Source organism: Mastigoproctus giganteus, chromosome 13 (genome assembly GCF_048544385.1).
Source record: "Mastigoproctus giganteus isolate SK-2022 chromosome 13, ASM4854438v1, whole genome shotgun sequence".
Lineage (NCBI taxonomy): Eukaryota > Metazoa > Arthropoda > Arachnida > Uropygi > Thelyphonidae > Mastigoproctus > Mastigoproctus giganteus.
In genome coordinates this window covers 31,517,157-31,543,821 of record NC_143587.1, presented here as the reverse complement: position 1 = coordinate 31,543,821, position 26,665 = coordinate 31,517,157, and the positions used below count along the sequence as shown (strand labels likewise).

At 39.2% G+C, this 26,665-nt stretch overlaps 1 protein-coding gene across 1 annotated transcript in view; it reads left to right on the top strand.

Annotated features, from left to right (window-relative positions):
- Positions 1-16,485: 16,485 nt before the first annotated feature.
- Positions 16,486-26,665, top strand: part of ncm (pre-mRNA-splicing factor nucampholin) — a 178,289-nt gene continuing 168,109 nt past the window's right edge. Inside the window, exons 1-2 of the mRNA XM_090387908.1 lie at positions 16,486-16,656; positions 21,399-21,474. Coding sequence (XP_090244034.1) covers positions 16,646-16,656; positions 21,399-21,474 — 87 coding nt within the window. The 5' untranslated portion in view covers positions 16,486-16,645. The remainder of the gene's footprint in view (positions 16,657-21,398; positions 21,475-26,665) is intronic.

The window sequence follows — 26,665 nt, the reverse complement described above, 5'->3', positions numbered from 1 at the left end:
CTTCCCACCTGGCTACGGAGGCGCCATGAGGAAGATGAAAAGTTGGTTCTGTGGGTTTGAAGTTGGACAGTAAGTGGATGTTGGCTAGTGGCGGCACGTGTTCGGACTGTTTTGAAAGAGAGAGCGGGAATTATAGAAGCCAATTCAGAAGAACAGTGCCCATGGAAGTATCTGTAGAAGAGGCATGCAGCAGAAACAGTGCGTCTATGAGAAAGCGAGTGGAGAGACTCTGTTAGAGATGAATCATTAATTAACCTAACTGCCCTCTTCTGAATGGAATCAAGAAGCCTGAGAGAGGTTTTGGGGGCAAAGTAAAGTGTAAAGTGTTCATTGTCTAACGGCCCAAGGGGTTTCCCCCATCTCCGTGTTGTGTACTCTGTTTGTGAAACACAGAACACTGTGAAGGCCAGAGATTTTAAAAAGTGTAAGGTACATGTTTATGTTGTGTAGTGTCACGTTGTGTTGTTCCTCTGAGCTTTAGCCGTTGGGCCCCTAGTGGGACCCCCCGTTGCCCACACTTAACCCCGAGGAGGCAGGTCAGGCATAGAGGGATCGCATTAGAAGTAATTACTCTGGCAGGCCCTGCCACCTAATTTCCTAAGATTTCAGTGGCAAGGGCCTAAAAAATAAATAAATAATAAAAAAAAATAATAAAATAAAAAATAAAAAATAATAAAATAAAAAAATAAAATAAAAAAATAATAAAATAAAAAATAATAAATAAATAAAAAATAAAAAAATAATAAAATAAAAAAATAAAATAAAAAATAATAAAATAAAAAAATAAAAAATGAATAAAAAATAAAAAATAAAAAAATAAATAATAAATAAATAAATAAATAAAATAATAAATAAATAAATAAAAAATAAAAAAATTACTAAAAATTAAAAAAATAATAAAATAATAATAATAAATAAATAAAAATAATGATAAATAAAAAATAAAAAAATTACTAAAAATTAAAAAAATAATAATAAATAAATAAAAATAATCAAAAATAAAAAATAAAAAAATTACTAAAAATTAAAAAATAATAATAATAAATAAATAAAAAAATCACTAAATAAGAAAAAAATAAATAAAAATAATAATAATAAATCAATAAATTAGTAAATAAATAAATAAAAAATTTTAATAAAATAAAAATAAAATAGAATAAAATGCATATTTAGTTAGAGTAGGAGTGAAGACTGAGAAAGGGGGGGAGGACAGATAGAAATATGGGGATGATAGGGAAGGCAACCCCAGAAAGGTCAGTGGGGACTGGCCCCACCAGGAGAAAAAAAAGGGGGTAGCAGGGAGGGGGAGGAGACAGAAACCCGTCCCCTCCCTACAAGGGGAGGGGGTACTAAAGTGAACCAAGTTAGGGTACCTGGTTCGGAATGCTAGTTGGCCAAGAAAAGAAGTTGACATCTAATGGCATGCCGGTGGCATTGTCAGTCTTTATCTAGGAGTTGTGGGTTGTCTCTGTTCAAAGGTAGTTATTTGGTAGTTATCTTTGGTGGGTGACATTTTGGAGAATGTATAGTAGTTCACACCAATGATGGTAATGCTGGTCAAGTTTAGCTGCCTGGTTCCAGTACCATCAGGGTCCCTGGGTTCATTTAGTAGAGGGTTATCATGTTGCTGCAATTAGTTGTCTTCTCCTCAAGAAAAGCTGCTGTGTGTAGTTGGTGAGAGCTTGATATACTCTTCCTTAGTATCCAGTAAGTGGTTTTCTTTGCCTTTTGGTATATAAGTCAGCTTTGTGATAAGCTGGCAGCGGAGGTCATCGTAGAGGGGGCACTCGTGCATGAGGTGATCCCAGTCCTCAATTCCTCCACAGGCGCATGTTGGGTCCTCTTCTAGGCCAAAGGTTGTTAGTTTTGCTTTATTGAACCATGGCCAGTAAGCAAATACGAGGTATACAGGCCTGGAGAAAACCATAATGGGGATTTTGGATAGATTCTGCTAACATCTGGGATGAATCTCCTGGTGATTTCCCCCTTGGTTGAATTTGTCCAGCGGTCCTGCCACAACCACTGCATATGTGCTTGAAGTCTCCTCTTCTCAAATTTTTGATTGTTGGTAAGATTCAGCTCGAATCCCAAGCAGGTCTGAGACACGCCCTTAGACAGATTATACAACATTCCACTTCTCACCACCTCCAGGTCGAGGGGGAGTGCCCCCACCAGGACCTGGAGGGCGTGAGTACTCATAGTGCAGCAGGCACGAGAGATGGAGAGCAGGACCATGCGTTGAGTAGAATTCAGGATTCGTCTGTTTACTGCAGTCGTAGCCTTGCCAAACCAAATTCCGGCTGCATACGTAATCACAGGGATGAAGATAGCCATGTAATACAACGAGAGGGTTCGCTTGCTGAGACCCCAGTCCCGACGGGATATCCTAGTAACCATGGCAGTATAGTTTCTCACTTTGGTTCTGATGTATTTGAGATGAGCTTGGAAGGAGAGTTTTATATGTAGTACTATGCCAAGATATTTCAGGTGCTCTGACAACTTTATGGTCTTGTTTCCAATTTTAATCTGTGGTGGTCTTGTAATACAGAGAGCTCCTTTAAGAAGCAGAGTTTGTTTTTGATGGTGATATGGTCAAGCAGTGTGTTTTTGCCCAGTCCTGGAGGATTTGGAGTGCATGGTTTGCCAAGGTCTCAAGCTGGGCCCTGGAATTTGCAGTCACCATCAGGATGAGGTCATCAGTAAAGGCTTGTGAACGAACCTCCCCGAGGTCAAGGCATAGAAATTCGTCCATCACCATGTTCCATAAGGTCGGCCCCAGGACCGAGCCCTGGGGGCAGCCACGGTGTATCCGTCTTGTGAGTTTCTGATAAGGTGCGTTTACTGTGATTACCCTATTTGAGAGGTAGCTTTTCATGGTATTGAACAAATTGTCCGGTACATTTGCTTGCCTGAGTCTGCGGAGGACGCTCGGCCACCAAAGGGTGTCGAACGCTCCCGCGAAATCAATTGTAATCATCAGGAAGTATTTTCTGTCTGCTTGGCGGTCCTCAGTGAGCAGTGCCTGTAGAGCATCAGCCGTGGAACGCCCTGGTCTTAAACCATATTGGTTTGGAGATATTAGGTTTGCTTTCTCATAGTGTCTTTGGATCCGTACATGGAGGAGACGCTCTAGGAGCTTGCTGCATACGGACAATAGGGCTATGGGTCTGTATGAACTTGGTAGATGTGGTGGTTTTGTCGGATTTTTAAGGATAAGTTTCATATTTGCAGCTTTCCAGTCATCAGGGAAGGTGCTAGTGTGTAGGCAGAGATTGAATAGGTGCAGCAATAGCTCCGGGGAAAGCTCCACAACCTTCTTCACAATTGTAAAATAGCTTTATTTTACCTCTTGGACTTATCTGAATAAGTAATCTTGGAAACGCCAATACTTTGCCACGGCCTGTATAAGTAAAACTTCCTCCCTCCCCAACGGAGAAGGTTGCGTCGCTGCCCCCTGTGGTGTGCAGGTGACGCCGCGCGAGTGAAACAGTATCGCCCCGTCATGTGCCGCCCGCTAGCGGAGAGTGGTCATCTTTCCCCAGGCAGCGTGCTGACGCATGTTTACAAAAAAGAGGAATTGAGATCTGACACTCTGCAGAGAGAAAAGTGGCCCCTGTAAGTCATACTACTGATGCCGACTGAATCACGTATCAGCGGAATGTTTGGTAGTGGGGAGACTAAAAAGGGGAGAGGTGAATGTCACATAAACTTCTCCAAAGCAGCCCTGCATGAATATGCAAGCCCCTTCATAAATATCGTCCTTGGGTGAGTCAGGTCCTAAAAGTGTCAAGCAAAAACCCTTTTTGCCTGGCCGTCCAAATGAACACCTGCATCTGAGAGGGAAAAGCAGAAAGGGGACAAACTTATATATAGAGATTGAGAACAAAGGAGGGTGTTCTAGGAGTCTAGGGAGTGGTCCAGTTAGTTGGTGAGAAAGTTGTCCAGTTGCCGTGGTCCAGTGGTCGCAGTCGAGTTGATTCGAGAGCAGTAAGAAAACAGAAGGCAGAGAGCGGTATTATCCCGAGTAGAAGTGAGATAAGATGATACCAGAGACGATGAAGTCCTCGCTCCGACGTGGCTCGGAACTTTGCGGTAAGTTCACCCCATTTTAATCAATAGAATTGTATATGATAGTATGTCATATTATACCCACCTTTTTCTCAATAAAGTAAGCTTTAAGATGTATTTTGATGTGATAATAACAGTAAAGTAACGTTGTCCAGTGATACTATATTACTTTTATATTATTACCTCGGCTACTTACTTAACACGAAGATAGGAGAACATCTATGTCATCATTTAAAGGAAAGGAATCGTTGTTCGCATAACTACATGAAGATACACAGACTTAATGTACCAACCAAATTCCCCTTAAACTAAATTAACAATTATCTTGATACTAGATACTATGATATTGAGTTTATTGTACGTTTATATGTAATGTTGTTATGTAACGTTGTTGTTTAATAAACCATGTTTGTTTGCTAACTTTGCCTCATGACATTCTCTGGTTACACACGGACCACGGAATCCGAATTAAGAAAGAACCTTTATTTGCGGCCACTCTAGAGGCTCTGTTAATTCAATAGAGAATCAGGGTGGAGAACACAACGCCCTCCGATGTTGCCAATTTTATTCCACGAATACGATTGAAGAACACGTGAGGTTTATGTCCTAAATTCAAACTGGTAGACGAGCACATTAAAACCCGACTCTCTGGACATTCATTTTAGTGTTGAGCATGCTTGAAAGTTGTATGGATATTGGTGAAAGTTACACAGCATGCCCGCGCTATAAGGGAGAGAAAAGGCGGCGTTACACAATCTCAGGCTCGAAAAAGTCAGGCCCTGGACATTTTTTCCCGTTTGATAAGAGCTGCTGCGGCTAGGAGTTCTTTCTGTGTGAACTGCAGTTCAACTTGTCCAGTTCAATAGGTTTCATTTTCTCTGCAGATCTCATGCTGCTCAGTTGTTGTTGGATTAATGTTTGGAGGAAAAACGTTGTTTAAGATGTTTGAGACTGAGTCCCTCCAGGTGGTGGTTAGGTTTCCCTGCGGGGTTTCTGTAGCGGTGTTCACTTCCCCCTGGGGAGTTTGTTTGTGGTGATTTTGTACACCACCCCCCAGGGATCAGAATTTCCCGTGTAAGAGACAAGTTGCTCCCAGGATTGCTGCTTTGATTTCTTTATTCTTTCCGTACACACGTTTCTTGCTGTTCGATATACTTGTTTAAGTTCTTCGACCTCCACATCAGGCCAAGATCTTCTCGCCCTTTAGAACGCTTTTCGTTTGGCTTGTACCTCCTTTCTCATCCTTCGAAGCTCCTCATTCCACCAGAGCACCGCTCCTGGAGAAAGTTTTTTCCTTTTAATTGTGGCATTGCAGACTTGTGTTAATAGGGTTGTAATCTCTTTTTGAAGAAGTTTGGATTTTGAGTTTGCCTGAGTTTCTGCTGCTGTTTTCCCAACATATCCAGCAGGGCACCCCTGAACGTGTCCCAGTTTGTTTTTTCTATTGCATATCTATGTTGCATTACTCTGGAAATTGGTTGTCTATTACAGTTTTTTGTGATCCTGAATGTAATGGCTCGGTGGTCCGAGGTCGTCCAATCATCTTGGACCTTCCAGTCGGTGATATAGCTGGCTGTGTTTCTTGTAGCAAGAGAAATGTCAATGGTGGCTTCCCAAAGGGTGCTGCTGAAACTGGGGAGGTTGTTTGGCTGATTGAGGATTCCGAAAGGGGAGTTACCCAGGTAGTTCTCCAGTCTTTGGCCATTTGTTGCTCCTCGACGGTCTGGTGTTGTGCTGTACCACGCGGGAGACCTGCAGTTTACATTTGCCCCAACGATAATTCTCCCTCCAGGAAGAGTATTTAGTACACCGCCCCAGATGTGGGAACAATATTCCATGGCAGTGCGGATTTGCGATTTATACAGAGTGAGCAGCTGTTTGGAAGAAAAGTAACGCCGAGAGCGAAAGAGAAAACCAAGTTTTTTAGATGCAAAGGAAGCGATATTTGTAATGTGCTTGTGCCAAGAGAGATTAGAAGTCAGGGTAATTCTCAAAAGAGATATATCATTTTGCTTAGAAATCGGGGTGTCACTAAAGATAAGCATAGGAGCAGAAGAATCCTTTTTGTGAGATATAAGACAAGACTGAATTTTAGAAGGGTTGAAATCAACTAAGTTGTCTTGGCCCCACTGGAGAAATACCTGAAGACCGGCATTTAAGGAATTGGTAGCAGATTTTCGAGAAGTTGAAACTGATTGAGCAGGACAAGGTTTCTCAAAATGGAAAGTTGAATGTAATGTGCTATCATCGGCAAAACTATCGATAGGATTTCCAGTGAATGGAAGAAGGTCATTGATATACAAGAGGAAAAGAGTGGGGGAAAGAACTGAACCTTGGGGGACACCGGCATTAGTGGAGAAGTTAGAAGACAGAGAGCCATCTACCATCACCCTCAGTGAGCGATCAGAGAGAAAACTGGATAACCAATTACTAAAAACAGTTGGCAAACCATAAGATGGAAGCTTGTTTAGAAGACCTTTATGCCAAACACGATCAAAAGCCTTTGAGATGTCAAGAGCAACTACTTGTGTTTCACCGAACCTTTCCATTGAATTAGTCCATAAATGGGTAACATAAGCCAGAATATCTCCAGTGGATCGACACTGACGGAATCCATACTGGTGATCGTTGATCAGACGGAAGGTTTCTAGGTAGTTCAGAGTTGGCCGTTAATTGATTTCTCCATTACTTTAGAAAGAGTAGAAGTAATTGCAATGGGACGATAATTGGATGGGAGGAATTTGTCTCCCTTTTTAGGAACTGGCTGGATATAAGCAAATTTCCAAGCAGAAGGAAAAACACCTTTGGAATAAGAAAGTGAAAAAAGGCGGCAATGATTAGGAGTAAGTTCAGGAGCACAGGTTTTGAGAACAAGTGGAGAAATACCATCAGGACCTGGAGCTTTCTTAGCATCAAGATTCATCAAAATTCTTCTGATATCCTTTTGACGGAAGACCACAGGAGGCATTGAATGGAGCGTGTTGGGAATGGTGGGAGGTGTTTTACCAAGATCATTAATACATGAGTTGGAAGAAAAATGGGATGCTAGCAGGTCAGGTTTATCTTTGGTTGAAGTGACAACAGAGCCATCTGGTTTGGACAGAGGTGGGAGCAGAGATGGGCAAAAGTTGCGGCCAATAGCTTTGGCAAGAGACCAGAATGGTCGGTTACCATTAGGGCAAGAAGCAAGTTTTCTACTCTTAGCCTGTTCAAAATCTAGTTTGGACTGATTAATAACTGCTTTACAATTGTTGCGAGCTTTGGTGTAGGCAGAAAATGAAACTGAAGAATTAGAAACAAGCCAATTACGATATGTAACATTCTTCTCTTGGACAGCCTTAGCACATTTATTGGAAAACCAAGGTTTAGATAAAGGACGAGATTTTAAAGTGAAGTGTTGGATAAGGGATTCCATTCCTGCAAGAATAATTTCACTGACACGATCTGAGCAAACGTTGACATCAAAAGTTTTGAAACAGTAATCCGACCAAGGAAAAGAAGAAAAGAAGTCTCGCAGGTCATCCCATTTTGCATTCTTGTAATGCCAAACAACACGTGGTTGGGAATAGCCATGAGATAAAGGTTCCATTGGAGAAGAGACAATCACCAAGTTGTGATCTGAAGTGCCTATAGGACCTCTCACTTCGACCGTGTACTTAGAAGGGTTGTTTGTGGGAAAAAGATCAAGCGTATTGGCTGTATGATTAGGATTGTCCGGTATTCTTGTAGGTAAATGAACAATCTGTGCTAGGTCATTAGTAATTGCAAAAGCCTCAGCATCTCGACCTGCTGGGTCGGTGTGACTAGAAAACGGAAGCCAGCTGGAGTTGTGAACATTAAAATCACCAAGAAAAATTACTTCACTGTTAGGAAAGTTGGACTGGAGAAAGTCAAGTTGCAAAGAGAAGAAGTGAAAGAGCTCCAAGTGATTAGTGGAGTTGGGAGAACGGTAGAGACAACAGATGAATTTGACACAATGAGGTAGAGAGATTTTAAGCCAGAGAAGATCAAAGAGAGGAGATTCCAAATTGCCAAGTCTCTGACAGGGAATATCAGAACGGACATATGCACAAGTACCACCTTTGAGGCGAAAGGGATCATACAGAGAATAATTTGCGCATCTGAGATGAGCAGTAGTTGAATCAACCGATAACTGAGATTCTGTCAGAAAAAGTACATGGGGTTTGGCAGACTGCAAATGGAAATGGACATCGTTGAGATTAGAATTGAGACCACGTATATTTGTGAATTGAATTAGGAAGTCCTTGGGAGGTTTAGATATTTTCGCAGATAAGCTTGCTCTATTAATTTGACAATTCATGGTGTATTCAATAGTAAGAAAAAGTGGGTGGGACATGCTGTATGAGGTATGAGGTATGAGGTATATTGAGGGTCTAGCGGCTCCTGGGATTTCTCCCATCTCCGCGAATGTTCTATGTATCGGTGACAGTACCCTGTCAAAGCCAGAGATTTAGAAGTGTGTGGGTCATGAGTAGTGTTATATGTTGTGCCCATTGTTTATCCGGCTTATTGGCCGCCAGGCCCCTAATGGGACCAGACGTTGTCCATACCTCGCCACGTGGAGGCTAGCCGGGTGTTACCATTGAGTCAATTGTACTCTGGCTGGTCCTGCCACTTACTTTCCTGGGATTTTAGTGGCTAGGACCTAAAATAAAATTGGAACGACCGCGGTTGATTTTAAATCACTTACATTAAAGCACTAATATGGGGTTGACGCTGAAAGCCTGTTTCTGAAGTGCCTAAAAGGTTGGGCGAAATTTTTTGGTGTATTTAAATTTGGACGTGTAGGGCTATACGCTGTGCAAGAAAAAGTGCTGGGAGGGGAGAATGAAGGCTGGTATGAAGTAATGAAATTTTTGGATATGGCGTACATGTGATAAGAATTTACCCAGATCCTTGACATAATGTGGCCTCGACAATGCTCGCCGCATACACTCTACTCGGACTCCCTCCAGTCACTATCTGGCAGAGTAGAGGTAGCAAGATTATACACTAGCTGATCTGGAAGCTTCCTAGAGAGTTACCAATAGGTTCAGTCCGGTGTATTAACTGGCGGCCGGCCTGCGAATACCGTTTTAGAGCTGTACCCTCGAAATGTAAGGAATATTGGATCTCGCCACGACGTTCATCATAACCTCAAAAGTCATCAATCATACTGCATGGTGGAAGAGATAGGGAATGGTTGACCGGAACTACCATGGATCAATTAAAGAGTAACTCCATGCGCTAGGATTGACAGACGGCCCAATCTGCCACTGTGGGCCCAAGAGTCCTTGGACCACCTTATGTATGATTGCGAGATTTACGAGGAACTCAGATGTAATCTCATAACAAAAATACATTATCTCCCGAAGAACTCTGAGTACAAACTTCTCGAGAATGAAGAAGACTAGAAGGCTATCTTCTTAGCCCAAAATATCTTTATATAGCCACGAACCTTACCACCAAACTGAGAATTCGCTACTGACTCTGACAATCTTGTACTGGGATTGAACATGAGATCTAGACTAAAATCCAGATTTGAAGATAAGAATGACATCGCCAAATCGGCCCTAAAAACCTAGCTATTTACCTTAGTTGCGACTGCCGGAATTGATTTCTAAAATTGAACTCTTATTGGAATCAAACTCTTCCAGACCTGACTCCTAAATTTGGATAAAAACTTTGCTATCGGACCCAAAGCTCTGTTGGTCACGAACCCACACTACAGGATCCCTTGAAGAGATTATGAAGAAAAATGCGCCGAATGTCGATCGCAGTAGTGCACCCTTGCATCGCTACACTTCTTTCCTATCCCGTTCCCCATTTCGTTTACTGGGGCATGTCTCTGTTGCTCTTGGGGATACCTTCCCTGTCATCCCCAAATTTTCTATCTTTTCCTCCCCCCTCTCTTGACTCTAAACGCCACACTCTACCTTAACGTTTTTTTGTTTTTTTTTCCACATCTGTACCACATATACATATGGCCCAGATGTGGGAAACCACAGGTTATGCCTGACCCTAACGCTATGCAGACATCCGTTTCACCCTCGCGGTCGCCCGCCCCTGGATTTTTTGATCTATCTTGATGAGGGCATTCATATTTCAAGTTTTGTATCCACTTTTAGTTCATGCCAGACATATTGTTTCTTGAAACTTTTGTTTCAGTTATATATATATATATATATATATATATCATTCTTCTCTTTCTTTGTGATTCCCTTTTGCTTCTCTCTCTCTCCCTCTCTCTCTCCCTGAGGATAACTCAGAAATTTTCTTTTTGGCTGGTGCAGCATGAGCCTCAGGCTTCCTTGCACCATATGGCTAACAATAATAATATAATCCGGGACAACCAAACGGTCAGAGGAGTTTACAAAACAGACAGAATACAAGAAACAGCACCGTATTTAGCAGTCACGACTTGAACTCAGTCAATCAAGGCACGTGTACTTATGCATCTGCCTCGGCTACGGCATAGTGAGTCGCGATGTAAAATGTATTTTTTAATGTGTTTCGCGGTCAAAAAGGTTTGAAAATCACTGCTCTAGAGAGAGAGAGAGAGAATTTTTGAAGTTGTTTAATCAAAAAAAAGATCTGATTAATATCATTAACAATATTTTGCTCACCAACTATCGTAAGAATAAAAATGATACAGTGAAAAAAAAAGTGTGTGACCCTAAACACACTTTACACACTAACAATATTTTGCTCACCAACTATTGTAAGAATAAAAATGATACAGTGAAAAAAAAAAAAAAAAACAACGCTTAAACGCAAACTTCAAACATCGAGATTTGTTCTATTGGGACTGCTGTAATAAAATTTTTAAATTTAATGAATAAATGTGTCTCTACTACGGGTCACACGAAATTTGCCGAAATAATAGACACTGTCCAATACGTCTCAGTCACTGATCCACCTGAAACCCTCTAACTACACAGGGGTTAGCATTAGCATTAGCATTAGTAGAGGTATATGATGCAAGAAAACAAGCTTATTCAGCCTAAATCGGGTTAATCGACTTGTAACACTTCTAAATGTAATTTAGACACAAAAATTACTGAGCTGCCGCTTGGTTATTCAGTAACTTATTTTTGTATTTAATAACTTTATGAAATACAAATACGTCTCATCCATGATTTTCTTTCATTTTTGAAAGAAACCTTAAAACTAGATTTAAATGGGAAAGTTGTCAACAACAAAAAACTCTACAACAACAACAATTCATGACCAAGGCATTGTTGTTGTTGTTTTTTTAGGAGCATCAGCGACTGAGGCCATATTGCTCCATGTATATTGACATTAAGAGTAGGAGACCGGCGGAATTACTTGACAAGTACAGGTCACTGATGAAAAAAAGCCGTGAATTAGGGTTGAAATTGAAAGTGTCTGCAATTCTGCCCAGACACGATAGGAGGGAGTATATGATGAGAGCCCTGTCAATCAATTCGGCCCTGGAAAGATTGTGCAGGGCTCAAGGGGTAGAATTTTTTTCAGCCTGGTCTGTACTTGTTAACAGGAGAGACTGCTTCTACAGGGATGGGATACACTTAAATAGAAAGGGTGCAAGAATGTTTGCTGATGCTATCGAGGCAATGTTAGGTGGGTCGGAAAACTGCTAGATTGGGGGGATACAAGGACTAATAGATTAACAGTAGCCACTGGCAGAGGTGAAAGTGATTCTTGCACTGCTTCTATTGGAATGAGCCGCAGCCTGGAAAATAAGATGCAGGATATTTCAGAGACTGCTGGGAATCATTGGGGTACAAGTAAACACATGGGTTGTGTTAGGGTAGCTAAGAAAAAGAACAGGTGCATGTATACTTGTGTGTACACCAATGCTAGGAGTTTAGTAAATAAATTTGATGAATTTGAGGTATTGCTCAAAACATCAAAGGCAGATATTGTGGGGATTTCAGAGACGTGGTGTCACACAGATATAAGAAATGCAGAACTGGAATTTGGGGAGTACAATGTCTACAGAAAGGATAGACAGGATAGAAAGGGAGGAGGGGTTATGCTATTAGTTAAAAAACACATAAAATCCAAGGAAGTGAAGCCAGTCGACATCGCTGGACAGTGCAGTGTCGAGTCAGTTTGGTGTGACATAAGCATTGGGAGATCAAAATTGAGAGTAGGAGTGTGCTATAGGCCTAATGACTCTGATGAGTATAATAAGAAACTGTTCGGAGAAATAGAGTGGGCCAGTAAATCAGAGAGTCTTATAATGGGGGATTTTAATTTCCCAGATATTGACTGGAATTTGGGGGCTGGTCACTCACACAGTAGCAAGGCTTTTGTGGATTTATTGGATGATTGTTTTCTACATCAGCATGTTCGGGAGGCAACTAGAGGGAGTAATACTCTTGATTTGATTATCAGTAGTGATTCTTCATGCATTAAGAATCTGCAGATAAATGAACCACTTGGTGGCAGTGATCACAGTGTGCTGAAGTGGGAGTTACTCAAAGAGGTAACTACCATTAGGGGTAAAGGGAAGGGGTATTGCTTTCGTAAAGGCGACTACAATGGACTGAGACAGTATTTAAATTCTATACAGTGGGATCAACTGATGATATTGCCAACAGCAAATTCAAAATGGGAAGCATTCAAAGAACTTATCGTGGAAGCTACTAGGCTTTACATACCAACTAAGAAATATTGTTCAAGGTTTAGGCCTAAATGGTTGTCAGATGAACTAATGAGGCATATGGCAGAGAAGAAAAATGCATGGGATACATACAAATTAACACGTGACACGGACGCCTATGATAGATACAAGTTGATCTGTAACCAAGTTACAAAGGAGGTTAGGCAGGCGAAGGCAGATTACGAGAGTTCCTTGGCAAGGGATGCGAAGAAAAACAGCAAAGAGTTCTTTACTTATGTAAACTCTAGAAGGAAGGGGATGAATCAGATTGGTCCACTTGAGATCGATGGGTCAACTGTTGATGACCCTGCTCGGGTAGCTAACAAACTAAATGAATATTTTGCATCGACATTCACACATGAGGAGTTATTCAGCGAGGGGAATGCCAGAGGTGTATTCAATTCTAGCAGTAAGCTAGAGAATCTTGTAATAACTGAGAGCAAAGTGGAGGAGAAATTGTTGAAGATAAACACAAGAAAGGCACCTGGGGTGGATGGGATCTATCCAGTTATATTAAAGGAGGCAGCAAAGGAGGTAAGCAAACCCTTAGCCATAATTATGAGAGCTTCCTTGGACTCAGGGGAGGTACCCATTGACTGGAGATGTGCAAATGTGACCCCAATTCACAAAGGGGGATCAAAGGCTGACACAAGTAATTATAGACCTGTGAGTTTAACTTCTGTTCCCGGAAAATTAATGGAGGCACTGGTGAAAGAAGCACTGCAGGATCATCTAGACAAGACTTCAGTTGTAGCTAGGACACAGCATGGTTTTGTTAAGGGGAAGTCTTGCCTGACCAATTTGATTGGATACTATGATGCAGTCACAAAAGAACTGGATGCAGGGAATAACTTTGATATTATATACTTGGATCTTAGAAAGGCTTTTGATACTGTTGCACATGGAAGACTGCTGCACAAATTGGAGCAGTTTGGCATTGGAGGCAAGTTGCTGCTATGGATAAAGGGGTGGTTGAGGGGGAGAAGACAGAGAGTGGTAATCAATGGACACTGCTCATCGTGGACTAATGTTATTAGTGGAGTCCCTCAGGGTTCAGTATTGGGGCCTTTATTGTTTTCTGTATTTATAAATGATATTGATGATGGTATATCAGGCTTAATGTCCAAGTTTGCAGACGATACGAAGGTTGGCAGGGTTGTCAAGGACACTACTGACACTATGCTGCTGCAACAGGATTTGGAAAGGTTGAGCAGATGGGCTTCGAGGTGGCAAATGAAGTTTAACATTGACAAATGTAAAGTACTACATATGGGAAACAGCAACCCCAGAGCAGCGTATCAACTCTGTGGTACTACACTGACAGTGGTAGAGAATGAAAGGGACCTGGGGGTGGTGGTGCAGGCAGATATGAAGTTCTCTGAGCAGTGCAGACGAGCTGCAAGAGTAGCTCATGGTGTATTGTCAATGATATATAGGAATTTTTCTAGCAGGGATAAGGAGGTGATTATTCCCTTGTATAAGGCAATGGTCAGGCCACACCTAGAGTACTGTATACAGGCCTGGAGGCCTCATTTCAGGAAGGATGTAGAGCTGCTGGAACGAGTACAGAGAAGGGCAACTAGATTGGTGAATGGGACAAAGGGGTTCTCTTACGAAGAAAGGCTTAAGTTTTGCAAATTACAGTGTCTGGAAACTAGGCACCAGCGGGGTGATCTGATAGAGGTGTACAAAGCCTTGAATGGTTTGAGCATGCTCAATGCTGATGGGATTCCTCCTCTAGCTCAGAAAAATCACCTGAGAGGGCATAAATTCAAATTGAGGAAAGACAGATGTAGGATAGATGTGCGGAAATTTGCCTTTAGCCAGCGGGTGGTTGGTGGGTGGAACAGACTTCCATCCCTTGTCGTGGAAGTTGATAGCCTAAATAAGTTTAAGGCTCAGCTGGACAGGTATTTCGAACGAACAGAGGGGTGAAGTGGAAGTGGTTATTTTTATTTATTTATGTTACTTTTTTTTTTTTTTTTTGGCTGATGCTGCATAAGCTTGCTTTCTTGCATCAAATGCCTCTACTAATGCTAATGCTAATGCTAATGCTAATGTCTGTAAATTGCATGTGTTCTGTGGTCGATTTTCTATTTGCTGGACGAAAAACCCGAGTTTCCGGGAGAAAAAATCCATGCATCCCTCGCCTGAGACCGACTAACTCAGCCACGTTGTGAAAAAGGCCCATAAAAATTCCTCCCGTAATCAATCGGACTTAAAGACCCGAGTTTCTGTCCTGTCGTGATGCTACCAGTGCTTGACCAAGGTATTTCAGCGCCCCGGTAAGAATAAATTTTCGGCGCCCTTTACTAAGGACATATATTTTTTATTTCTTCGTTGTTCTTCTGTTTTTGGCGCCTGGGTCAAGGGCCTTGCTAGCTCGTAACTTAATCCGGCACTGGATCCTACCAAACGTGGTACCCACGAGGCCAAATGGGAAAGCAAGCAAAAACTGCGAACAAACATTTTCAAATTATGCAGGAGCCCTTACACACCAAAGTGAAATTTGTTTGTAAGGTACATTTGCTCTCTGATCGATTTGTCAGTCTTGCTGGATGAAAAAATTTCAGTTTCCAAGTGAAATGCCCTTGCATGTAACACAGTGAGTACGATCACCATCCTCCCATGCCAGGTGGCAATAGGCTGAGATTAGATTCCGTGAATGATGCGAGAAACGTTTATGAGTTTTTTTCATAACGTAGCTAAGTTACTCAATCTCACACTACGATTGCATGGTGTTTTCTCCAGGGAACTCAGTTTTTTCGACACACACACACACATAGTGGAAAAATTTGGCATTGCCACACGAAAACAAATATCTTGGTCAGAATGCGAAAAAAAAAAAAAAACTTATAAAATCTTCATTGATCGGATTTCGAATCGAGCAATTTTCAACACTGTGTGGAAGGGAGGAGTTGTAACCACTTTGCTACACGCGAGTTTCCGATATAGTATAGACAGTGAGCGAGGAGTGGGAAGAGTGTGTGTGTGTGTGTGTGAGAGAGAGAGAGAGAGAGAGAGAGAGAGATAAGGTACAATTCGTGTCTATATATGCTAATATTCATAAAATAATTTGCAGCTACGTAAACTAATATTCGTCAAGTAAATCGCGGCTACATAAGCTAAAATTCGTCAGCTAAAATATGAGATAATGATACCTGAAAAATAAATAAATAAAAGAAAGAGAAATCGTGCTCTAATAATCTCTTCTCCTCCGTTATTTGAAAAATTAAAAAGGTGAAGTGCAGCCATTATCAACCCACTGCAGGATGGAAGCCTCCTCAACAATTCATGCAGAGAGAAATGGACCATAATCTGCCACACTGGTCCAGTGCAGGTTGGTAGATCGACCGTATTCAGAAGTCAGGGGCTTGAAACCCGGTCTACTCAAAGAGCGTGTGCTACTGCACTCCCGCCCCTGACCACTCGGTTACGGAGGCCTATGAAAGGTTATTTGAAAGGAACCATAAAACTTAAAAATATAATGGTGGAAACGCATAACTAGATGGCGACGAGTTAGGTGCTTCCAATAATTTGTACAAGATAATATTTTGACGCGTCACACGCATACGAAAACATACTGTAACATGAAAAAAAAAAAAAAAAAAGATTTTGGATTACAGGTGGCGTTGTAAGTTTGGACGGTGTTATCTCATGCAGAGTATTGTACTCTGTATTAAATAAGTGTTGTTATAAAAAATTATTAACGTAATAATTATAAGTGCTTTATAGTGCAATGTTTTTTCATATATTGAGCTATATGCGAATTCATTTGTCTACACTGTTACTACACCTAGATTTTTATTTCAGAACTGAAGACACGATGATGTAAATAATTGTAGGCTTAGTAAATTCCCATGAAATAATCCGAACTGGTGTCGGCAAAAATTCAAAAATTAATTTTGAATTTTCGGTTGTTTTGATATGGGCAAAAGGTAAGTCACAGTATGTAATAATTAGCCTTCACAACCTTCTGTTTCTTTTTGGAAACATTCGGCTATCATTCACATCCATCTACTAGCATTAGACGCATGTGTAGTTGATCATCATAAATATGTAAACTTGCCGAAATGCAGTTCAGTAAAAAGTTTAGCATATTTATGTATTTCTGATGAAGAACCATTGGGTATCTTCATCAAAAAGTGGCTCTCTTCTGATGATGAAAAGGATCTGATCATCTTGGATATCTTTTGATAACTATTAAACAGCCTGTCATCAGCCTCATAGAATAGACTCTGATATCAGTACTAATTTTACTGAAGATAAATGCTTTTCTTTCTTTTTTTTTTTTTTTTTTATTTACAGTGCAGGATATGTAATGACAATGTTATATCAACGAAAAGCTAATGCAGATCAATTATGAAACAATCAAAATCGTGGTTATTTAGAAATAAAACAAACCTTTATTTAAATTTATTTTGGAGTTAATAATTTATTTATTTTATGATAAAGTTGAAATGACACTTTAGTTTGCCCACTGCTTTATTTTTGCCTTAATAATTATGTACATTTTGATGTCACAATTAATACCTATTTTATCTTTGGGGTAGTCTTTACAATCTGATACCCCTTCCGATTAATTGTCGCGCTTAGTCCGCAATGGTTAGTCTTAGGGTGTATCGCTCTCCCCCTCCCCCCTCGGCGCTGTTTTAAAATCGAGAAATCGTTTTCCGATTTTGAAACAGCGCCAAGGGGGGGGGGATAAACTCCCTAACTAACTAAGACTAACCGTAGCGGACTAGGCATGTCAATCACTGCTACTTGCGACAATCAATCTGAAGGGGTACCAGATTGTAAAGACCAACCTGTTATTTTTTCCATTTTGAATGCTTCAGTACATTTAAGATCATGTTTTGTAAATAATCTATTATACATTATCAAACAAAATCCTTCGTGAATATATGTTTGTTCATGATTTTGGCCACAGGTCTTGCATCCACAAAGATAAATTATATATAATTTGAAAAATCTCAACCAGGAATTAAGTTCATGATATAAACCAGAATTTAGTGAATTAATTTTTAAATAGAAAATTAAGTAATTTATGTATTTGCACAAATGACTAACTGACATTTGTAAATCAAGATATAAGCACATCATAGTGGTCCAACAAGTTGTTTAATGAATAAAAGAATTTCATTATTAGTTTGGATATATATATATATATATATATGAATGATCAAATCTAGAACTAAGTGTTTTTTTCCCCTCATCCCTCTAACTATTTGAGAGAAAAATTGAATGCAGTGATGTAACTGAGAGATATTACTGATTAAATAGAGTAACCACCGAATATTAATCTGGAACCTTATTTTTGGCCATATAACCAATCTCCACATCATTCTTTATCCACTTTAAAAATATCATAGACAAGTTGATCACATAATGCAGATTGCCTATGGGTAAAGTAAAATGAATACTTTGTGTGTGCATTGCAGAAGTATACTAAATGTGTAATCATAATATTGACTCTTAGCATTTATAAAAATTCACAAATATCTTTGAATACAGTAGACCCTTTAATAACACTTATTACTGAATTAAATCATCATTCACTAAGGCCCAACATCCTTACCTCCTCAGAGTAGGCTTTTATTACCAAATTAAAGATGCTAGTAAATATTACTAGGTATTATTTTAAACCTTACCCATCACTATGCTGGATTAGTCAACTTGTATAAATATGTTTCAGATGCATTGTCTTACATATAGAACACTATTGCTAATGTATAAGCTCACTTCTGTTAGCATTGATAAATTGCAGGTATGTGATACTGAAGTTACAGTAGAGACAGTAAATAAACTATAGTATAAATTTGTAATAGGATAGAGAATTCTAGAAAGACATGATCTGTTATTATTATTTGGAAAATAAGACTGTGATAAGTGGAAATGAAAAATAAGATATGATAATTCTTAGAGTACTTTTGCTTCTGTCCTAATGTATATGTGATTGAAAATTATGTAAGTATGTTTAGAATTGTGTATATTTATACTCAAATATATGACAGTGGTTTATAGCTGTACACTTTAGTATCATTATAGTATCCTCACATGTTGGATAGACAACTTGTGTAGTCAAGACCCGCTAATTGTCTCGACTACACAAGTTGTCTGTCCAGCTAAGGGTCTCAACTACACAAGTTCTGTCCAACATGTCTAATAAAGTTTCGAGACTTTAGGATTTCCATAATGTTTTTTTACATTATAGTATCCTCACATGAAAAAAAAAAGTTCAGAAGCATAAGGCTTGAAGATATTTTAGAGTATTTGTGAGTTCTCCCTGATGATCTACTAATTAGTCAGGAAATTTAGTATCCAAATGAACACTTACATCTGGAAACATGTTCTTTATTGCAAGAACTACATTATTCATTAACACTTCAAGAGAACTTTGATCTGTAATAGTACCATTAAAACTTTAAGGTTCAATTATCTTACTGAAGGCAGTTATGGGTTTCATTAACCCAATACATACGGTGATGATTTCCCTGTCCATTTAGTTTAAGTTTACACAGAGGAAAGCCACAGGAATGAAATGAGGATAAATCAAAGTTTAATTATTAACCAACAGACTGCATTTTCCTGCAAACATAATGTTCCACCTGATAATCAAGCACCATTGTCCCTCACTTTTGCTATTTTTGCATTTATTTCTGTGGATTTGTCTGACCATGCAGGTACATTCTCAGAATCACTTCTTTGACCTTTTGTCATAGAATTGCATCACCTTGCTGAATTACTTGTGAGAGCCAAGGTATGTAGGGTTTTTGTTTTATATCCTTTAAAATTGTCAAAAAACTTGATTGATTTATGCATAGTTCTCTACCTTGTTCATTAACCTTAAGACGGTACAGTAAGATTAATTTTTCCTCCTTTCCTTCTTTTCTTTTTGTAGATGTGAAAACAAATTCCAAAGTTTAATTTGAAATATTGTCATAATTGGGTACCAATTATCTGGTTAATTAGAATTTCTTGTGTATTTTATTTATTATTATTATTTTTTTTTTTTACCAGATCCTCCAATGAACTTTGAAATTTACCTTAAAAATGCATATTTATTATTTATTGTTTTAAAGTAGAATTACATTTCTATCCATATCATGTTTTTTTTTGCTTTTCATTTAATTGCCTTGTTAAATTTTCAAGTGACTATTTATAGACATCCCTGACACCATGAACATTTTCAGTATTTCTTGACTCCCCCTTCTTCTTCTTCTTACACATGCCATGTCTCACCAAGGGCGTTTCCTTAGCCAGGTGGGCAGGAGCAGCAGTGCATAGCACACGCTTCTTGATTAGACCGGGGTTTGAGCCTGTGACCACCAAATACGGAGGATGCGGAAAGGTCAGGGAATGACCACCGCATATCCCCGGAGCAATATGGCCTTAGTTGCTAATGCTCCTAAAAACCAAATAACAATAACAAGTCTCACCAATACACAAAGAGGAGAGGATACGAAAAAATGGATAACTATAGCCTGGTCAGTTTAACCTCAGCGGTGTCATAGACATCTCTGTGATTTGGAAAAAATGAACCACCCTGTCAGGAATAGGTATAAAAGCAATGGCGTTCATGTTACAGTCAATGAAATACATTAAATAGGTTGAGGCTTTTAGCTTAGCAATTTACAACAAGGAGTCATCACAGGATGCCATATTAGTAGTCAGAATGTTCATACCATTGATTTAAAACTGCAACACTGTAGATTTACAGTAGCTGGTATGTTTGGGTAAAAATTGATAGAGATTGAAAGGTGTTCAGAAGGGTGGTACATATATTCTATAAGTTTTCATCGAATACTGTCCACCAGCAGTTCAGGGAGCTATTGTAATTGATATTAGTACAAGAATGAATGTATAAAGTTGCATAGCATTGCATTTCCATGATGAACTACAGCACATAAACCAAGCATCACAATCAGAAACCCAGATAATGATATTTACCGGTTTGTTGTCCCTCTGTGAAGTTTGGCAAAGGTTCTGTTGCTGTTTAGGGTTTTTTTTTTTTTTTTTTTTTTTTGTGGTTTTGAGTGTGAACCATTGATTGTCATTTCTGGAATGAATACCATGTGATGTACAGACGTTCTGAACAGTTCCACTTTTTCTACACTGTGCTAGCAGTATGGAGGGGGGGGATCCTTTTCTGTTTCAGCATGACATTGTACCATGTAATACTGCACAAGCTTTTATTGGCCAGTTGAGAGTTCTGTCCTTAACCCCATTGAGCATCTTGAACTGGAACATTGACCTTGGGTCAGGCCAACATGCTGCCTGCAATTAGTAGCTGAACTTTTTGCTGTGTTAAAGGGAGAATGGGCCAAATACTCAGTTTTTTCTATTATCAAAAATTGAAATCTACCAACAGTAATTAAGGCTAGAGCTGACATGTTATTAAATATTATATTGGTAAAAGGTTCTTTGAAATATGTTTGGTCTAGTTATTTTTGGTAATTGTATGTGCATAAGAATGTGAGCAGAACAGAAAGTTTAAAACCAAGATAATAAAAATAGGAAATAAAATAACAAAACTAAGATATAAGTATATACCAAGATGTACATAATATACATTTGAGTTTTTTTTACGCTGAAGAATGTTTAACTATATTTTTGGATATATACTATAAACAAAAGAGCAAGAGAGATTGGAAAATTAAAACAATTATTCTTTTACTAGGAAACATTCAACTAAGCATTCATATAATGGTAGTAGTGATGATGATGATTCTGATTACAGAAGGGAGAATCTTAAAGTAAGTACCACATTAGGATATGTTTCCTTTCAAGTTTTCCAGTTTAATATATACATATAATCTTTCCTTGGTGAATGGTGCCACTTTACTTTGCAACTAAAGAACAGTTCTACCAAAAGTTAGGAATTTTAGAGAAAGATAGGCACAAACACACCCTGCAGTTAGATTATTAATGACTGATTCGTTAATAATCTAATGATTTGAGCCATTTAGTAGAATCATGGCCACCTAACTGTCTTTGTGATATTTACAACTGATATACTGGTACTCCAGTTACAAAAACAAAATGACTAGATCCAGTACATACGTCATCCCAAACGATAAAATCTAAATATACTGTATTTAAATATATCCCAAAATCTACTAAATTGGTGGTAGGAAGGTGAATCATTCCAGGCTTTGTGAATCTAAAGTAGATTTTGCCATAGTTGCAATTTCAGTTCCAAGTGAGAGAATTTTCTCAAAAAGGTATTGTTGATCACCAAGAAGCATAGCAGGTTGGCAAGTAAAGTGACTAAAATCATGTTTTTTAATTTGAGTATAAAAAAGTTTCATTAAATACTATACAATTTCACTAAAATTGTATAGTACTTTTATTTTTTTTGTATTCTTTATTCTCTTGTTATTTGTACTGCATTTGCTGTCAATGTATTGTTTACATCTACATAATTTAATATACAAGCAGACTCTCCCTTGTGTACCAAATAGATAATTGCCCAAAGAAGATCTCAAGTGTTTTCTTCCAGTTAAATTCTGGCTCACTGCTGCATAAATATTTTTCTTTATATATAATGTCATCACTGTGAAAAAAAGATTAGCTTTTAAGAGTAGAAACAACTTACTGAAAAAAATAACTTCACCTTCATTTCAATGCATATGTACTTCGTTAAGTTAAAAATGCAAGATAAGTTACAATGTGTCTAATTTAGTTTGTAATTTGAGGATTTATCTGTTTGAAAGAAATTATTAATTTATTGATTAAGTTCATTAAAAAAAGTGCTTAAATCCATGGTAACAGTTTTTTTTTTTTTTTCAAACCAATAACCCTCAAACTATATAATTAAGCACTTTAATATAATAAGGTTATTGATTAGACTGAAGGAAGTCTTCATAGCTCTTGGGGAGGAATTTTTGTCAGTGTGGGCCGCACTTGTAGGTAGGAGAAATTTATATTGTAGAAACAATATTCATTTGAATAAAGGTGGTGGTTCAAGAGTTTTGTCAGTATCATTGAAGGTTCAAGTTTCCTTGAACCCTTAAGGTACAAGGAAACTGCTAGTCAATCGGGGGGGGGGGGGAGAAGGGCCTGCATTTATCTGATGGTATAGATCAGGGATTGGCAACCTGTGGCTTGTGAAATGCATGTGGCTCTTTGAGCATGTAACTGCAGCTCTTTAGCTTTTAGCCCACATGAAGCAAAGCTTGAAATGGAGTTAAGAGGACTTAATAATCAAGGGCATGTGGAATGCAAGACTCAAATGCCTTAAAACTGAAATTGAGGATTTGAAGAGGCAAAAGGCTGCCCTTGCAATTCTTCATAAATGGATGTCGATAGATGAGTTGAAAAAGCAAGAACAAATTGTGTTGGACGTGTCCAACCTGACATGCATATAAATTTGAAAATATTTGCGGTTGACTTCTCAGTTTTTGGTTCAATGAATTTCAGCGGGCAAATATTTTTGAACATAAAATATATTAAAAATAAATGAAGAAACCGTCTGAACAATTAGTCTCTCAGCATGCTTAAAGATGAAAATTACAGCATACTTCCCTGATGTTGAGGGACTTGCTCAGCAGCAAAAGTCACATTAATTAGAAATATTATTAATAAATAATATTTCAGAATATATATTTTTTTAATAAAACATCTTCCCACTCTATTCCATTTCTTAAACTCCCCCCTTCCCCCCAGTTTGAGCTGAAGTGCGGCTCTTCGGATTCTCTTTTTTTTAATTAGATCAAAAATGGCACTTCACTCAAAAAGGTTACCGACCCCTGGTATAGATCAAAGTAATGTTAGCATTAGCAGAGGCATACGATGCCTCTAGGCAGAAGGAATTTATGTAGAAACAATATTTATTTGAACATAGGGTAGTTCAAGGGTTTTTGTCAGTATCATTTAAGGTTCAAGTTTCCTTGTACCCTAAGGGTTCAAGGAAACTGCTAGTCAAGAGGGGGAGAAGGGCCTGCATTTATCTGATGGGATAGTAATGTTAGCATTTGCAGAGGCATACGATGCAAGAAAGAAAGCTTATGCAGCATCAGCCAAAAAAAAAGAAAAACCCTCCCATTTCACCCATCTATTCACTCCAAATGCTTGTCCAGTTCAGCCTTAAATTTATTTAAGCTATCACCTTCCACAACAAGAGATGGAAGTCTGTGCCAGCAATCAACTATCTGCGTGCTAAGGGCAAATTTCTGCACATCTGTTCTACATCTGTCTTTCTACAGTTTGAATCTATGCCCCCTCAGGTTCTTAATCTGAGCAAGAGGAAGAATCCTATCAGCATTAAGCTTGCTCAACCAGTTCAAGGCTTTATACACCTCAATCAGATCACCTCGCGTGTGCCTAGTTTTCAGGTGCTACAGTTTGCATAATTTAAACTTACTTTGGTAAGAGCACCCCTTTGTTCCCCTCACCAATCTTGTTGCCCTTCTTTGTACTCGTACTAGCAACTCTACAAATGAGGCCTCCAGACCTGTACACAGTATTCAAGGTGTGGCCTGACCTTGTACAATGGGATAATCACCTCCTTGTCCCTGCTAGCAAAATTCTTATATATCAATGACAAGAATTTGCAACTGAAGTTTAACATTTGTCAATGTTAAACTTCAGTTGCCCCTTCTCAGCCCAGTTTCCCAAATTATCTAGATCCTGTTACAGTAGCATACTGTCTTTACCTTCATTAACAGATGATACCAACATTTTGCAGATGATACCAACCTTTGTTGTTGTTGTTATTTGGTTTTTAGGAGCATTAGCAACTAAGGCCATATTGCTCCGGGATATGCGGTGGTCATTCCCTGACCTTTCCGCATCCTCCGTATTTGGTGGTGACGGGTTCGAACCCCGGTCTAATCAAAAAGCGTGTACTACGCACTGCTGCTCCTTCCCACCTGGCTACGGAGGCGCCCCCAACCTTTGTATCATCTGCAAACTTGGACATTAAGCCTAATATACCCTCGTCAGTATCATTAATGAATACACAAAACAACAACAGGGCCAGCACCAAACTTTACCAACCTTTGTATCATCTGCAAACTTGGACATTAAGCCTGATATACCCTCATCAGTATCATTAATGAATACACAAAACAACAACAGGGCCAGCACCAAACCCTGGAGAACTCCACTAATAACATTAGTCCATGAAGAGCAGTGTCCATTGATTACCACTCTCTGTTGTCTCTCACTCAACCATCCCTTTATCTATTCTAGCAACTTGCCCTTAATGCCATACCACTCCAATTTGTACAGCAGTTTTCCATGTGCAGCGGTATCAAAAACTCTCCAGAAATCCAAGTATGTGATATCATAATTATTTGTTGCATTCAGTTCGTTTGTAATCCAATCAAATATTTCAGACAAGACTTTCCCTTAACAAACCTATGCTGAGTGTGAATTATTGCTGCAGTCTTGTCTAGATGATCCTGCAATGCATCTTTAACTCAACCATTATTTTACCCGGAACAGAAGTTAAACTAACTGGTCTGTAATTACTCGTGTCACCCTTTGATCCCCCTTTGTGAATTGGGGATACATTTGCACACCTCCAGTCCGTGGGGACCTCTCCTGGGTCCAATGATGCTCTCATAATTATGGCTAAAGGTTTGCTTACTTCCTTTGCCACTTCCTTAAATATAACTGCATAGATCCCATCCATACCAGGTGCCTTAGCATTAGCATTAGTAGAGGCATACGATGCAAGAAAGCAAGCTTATGCAGCATCAGCCAAAAAAAAAACCTTCCATTTCATCCCTCCATTCATTCCAAATGCCTGTCCAGCTCAGCCTTAAATTTATTTAGGCTATTAGCTTCCACAACAAAAGATGGAAGCCTGTTCCACCAATCAACTACCCGCTGGCTAAAGGCAAATTTCCACACATCTATTCTACAACTATCTTTCCTCAATTTGAAACTGTGCCCCCTCAGGTTCTTAGTCTGAGCAAGACGAAGAATCCCATGAGCATTCGGCTTGCTCAACCCATTCAAGGCCTTATACACCTCAATCAGATCACCTCGCAGGTGCCTACTCTCCAGGCACTACAATTTGTAGAACTTAAAAAAGCCTTTTTTTGGTAAGAGCGCCTCTTTTTTCTCCTCACCAATCTTGTTGCCCTTCTTTGTACTCGTTCTAGCAACTCTACATCCTTTCTAAAAAGAGACCTCCAGACCTGTACACAGTACTCTAGGTGTGGCCTGACCATTGCGTTGTATAACGGGATTGTCATCTCCCTGTCCCTGCTAGCAAAATTCCTATACATCATTGACAAGACTCCATGACCTGCCCTAGCAGCCCATCTGCACTACTCATGGAACTTCATATTTGTCTGCACAATTACCCCGAGGTCTTTTCCACTTTCCTGAGTATAGTACCACCTAGTTGGTACATTTCTCTTTGGTTATTGCTACCCATATGCAATAGTTTACATTTGCATTGTTAAACTCCAGTTGCCACTTCTCAGCCCATTTTCCCAACTTATCTAGATCCAGTTAGAGTAGCATACTGTTATTACTGTCATTAACAAGCCTGCCAACCTTTGTATCATCTGTAAACTTGGACATTAAACCTGATATACCTTCATCAATATTATTGATAAATATGCAAAACAACAATGGACTCAACACCGAAGGTATATCAGGGAACTCCATTAATAACATTTCTCCACGAAGAGCAGTGTCCATTGATTACCAGTGTCTGTTGTCTCGCACTCAACCATCCCTTTATCCATTGTTGCAGCTTACCCTTGATGCCATACCTCTCCAATTTGTACAGCAGTCTTCCTTGTGCAACAATATCAAAAGCTTTCCTGAAATCCAAGTATATGATATCAAAATTATTTGTGACATTCAGTTCCTTTGTAACCACATCATAGTATCCAATCAAATTGGTCAGACAACAAGACCTCCCTTTAACAAACCCATGCTGTGTCTTAATTATTACTGTAGTCTTGTCTAAATGATCCTGCA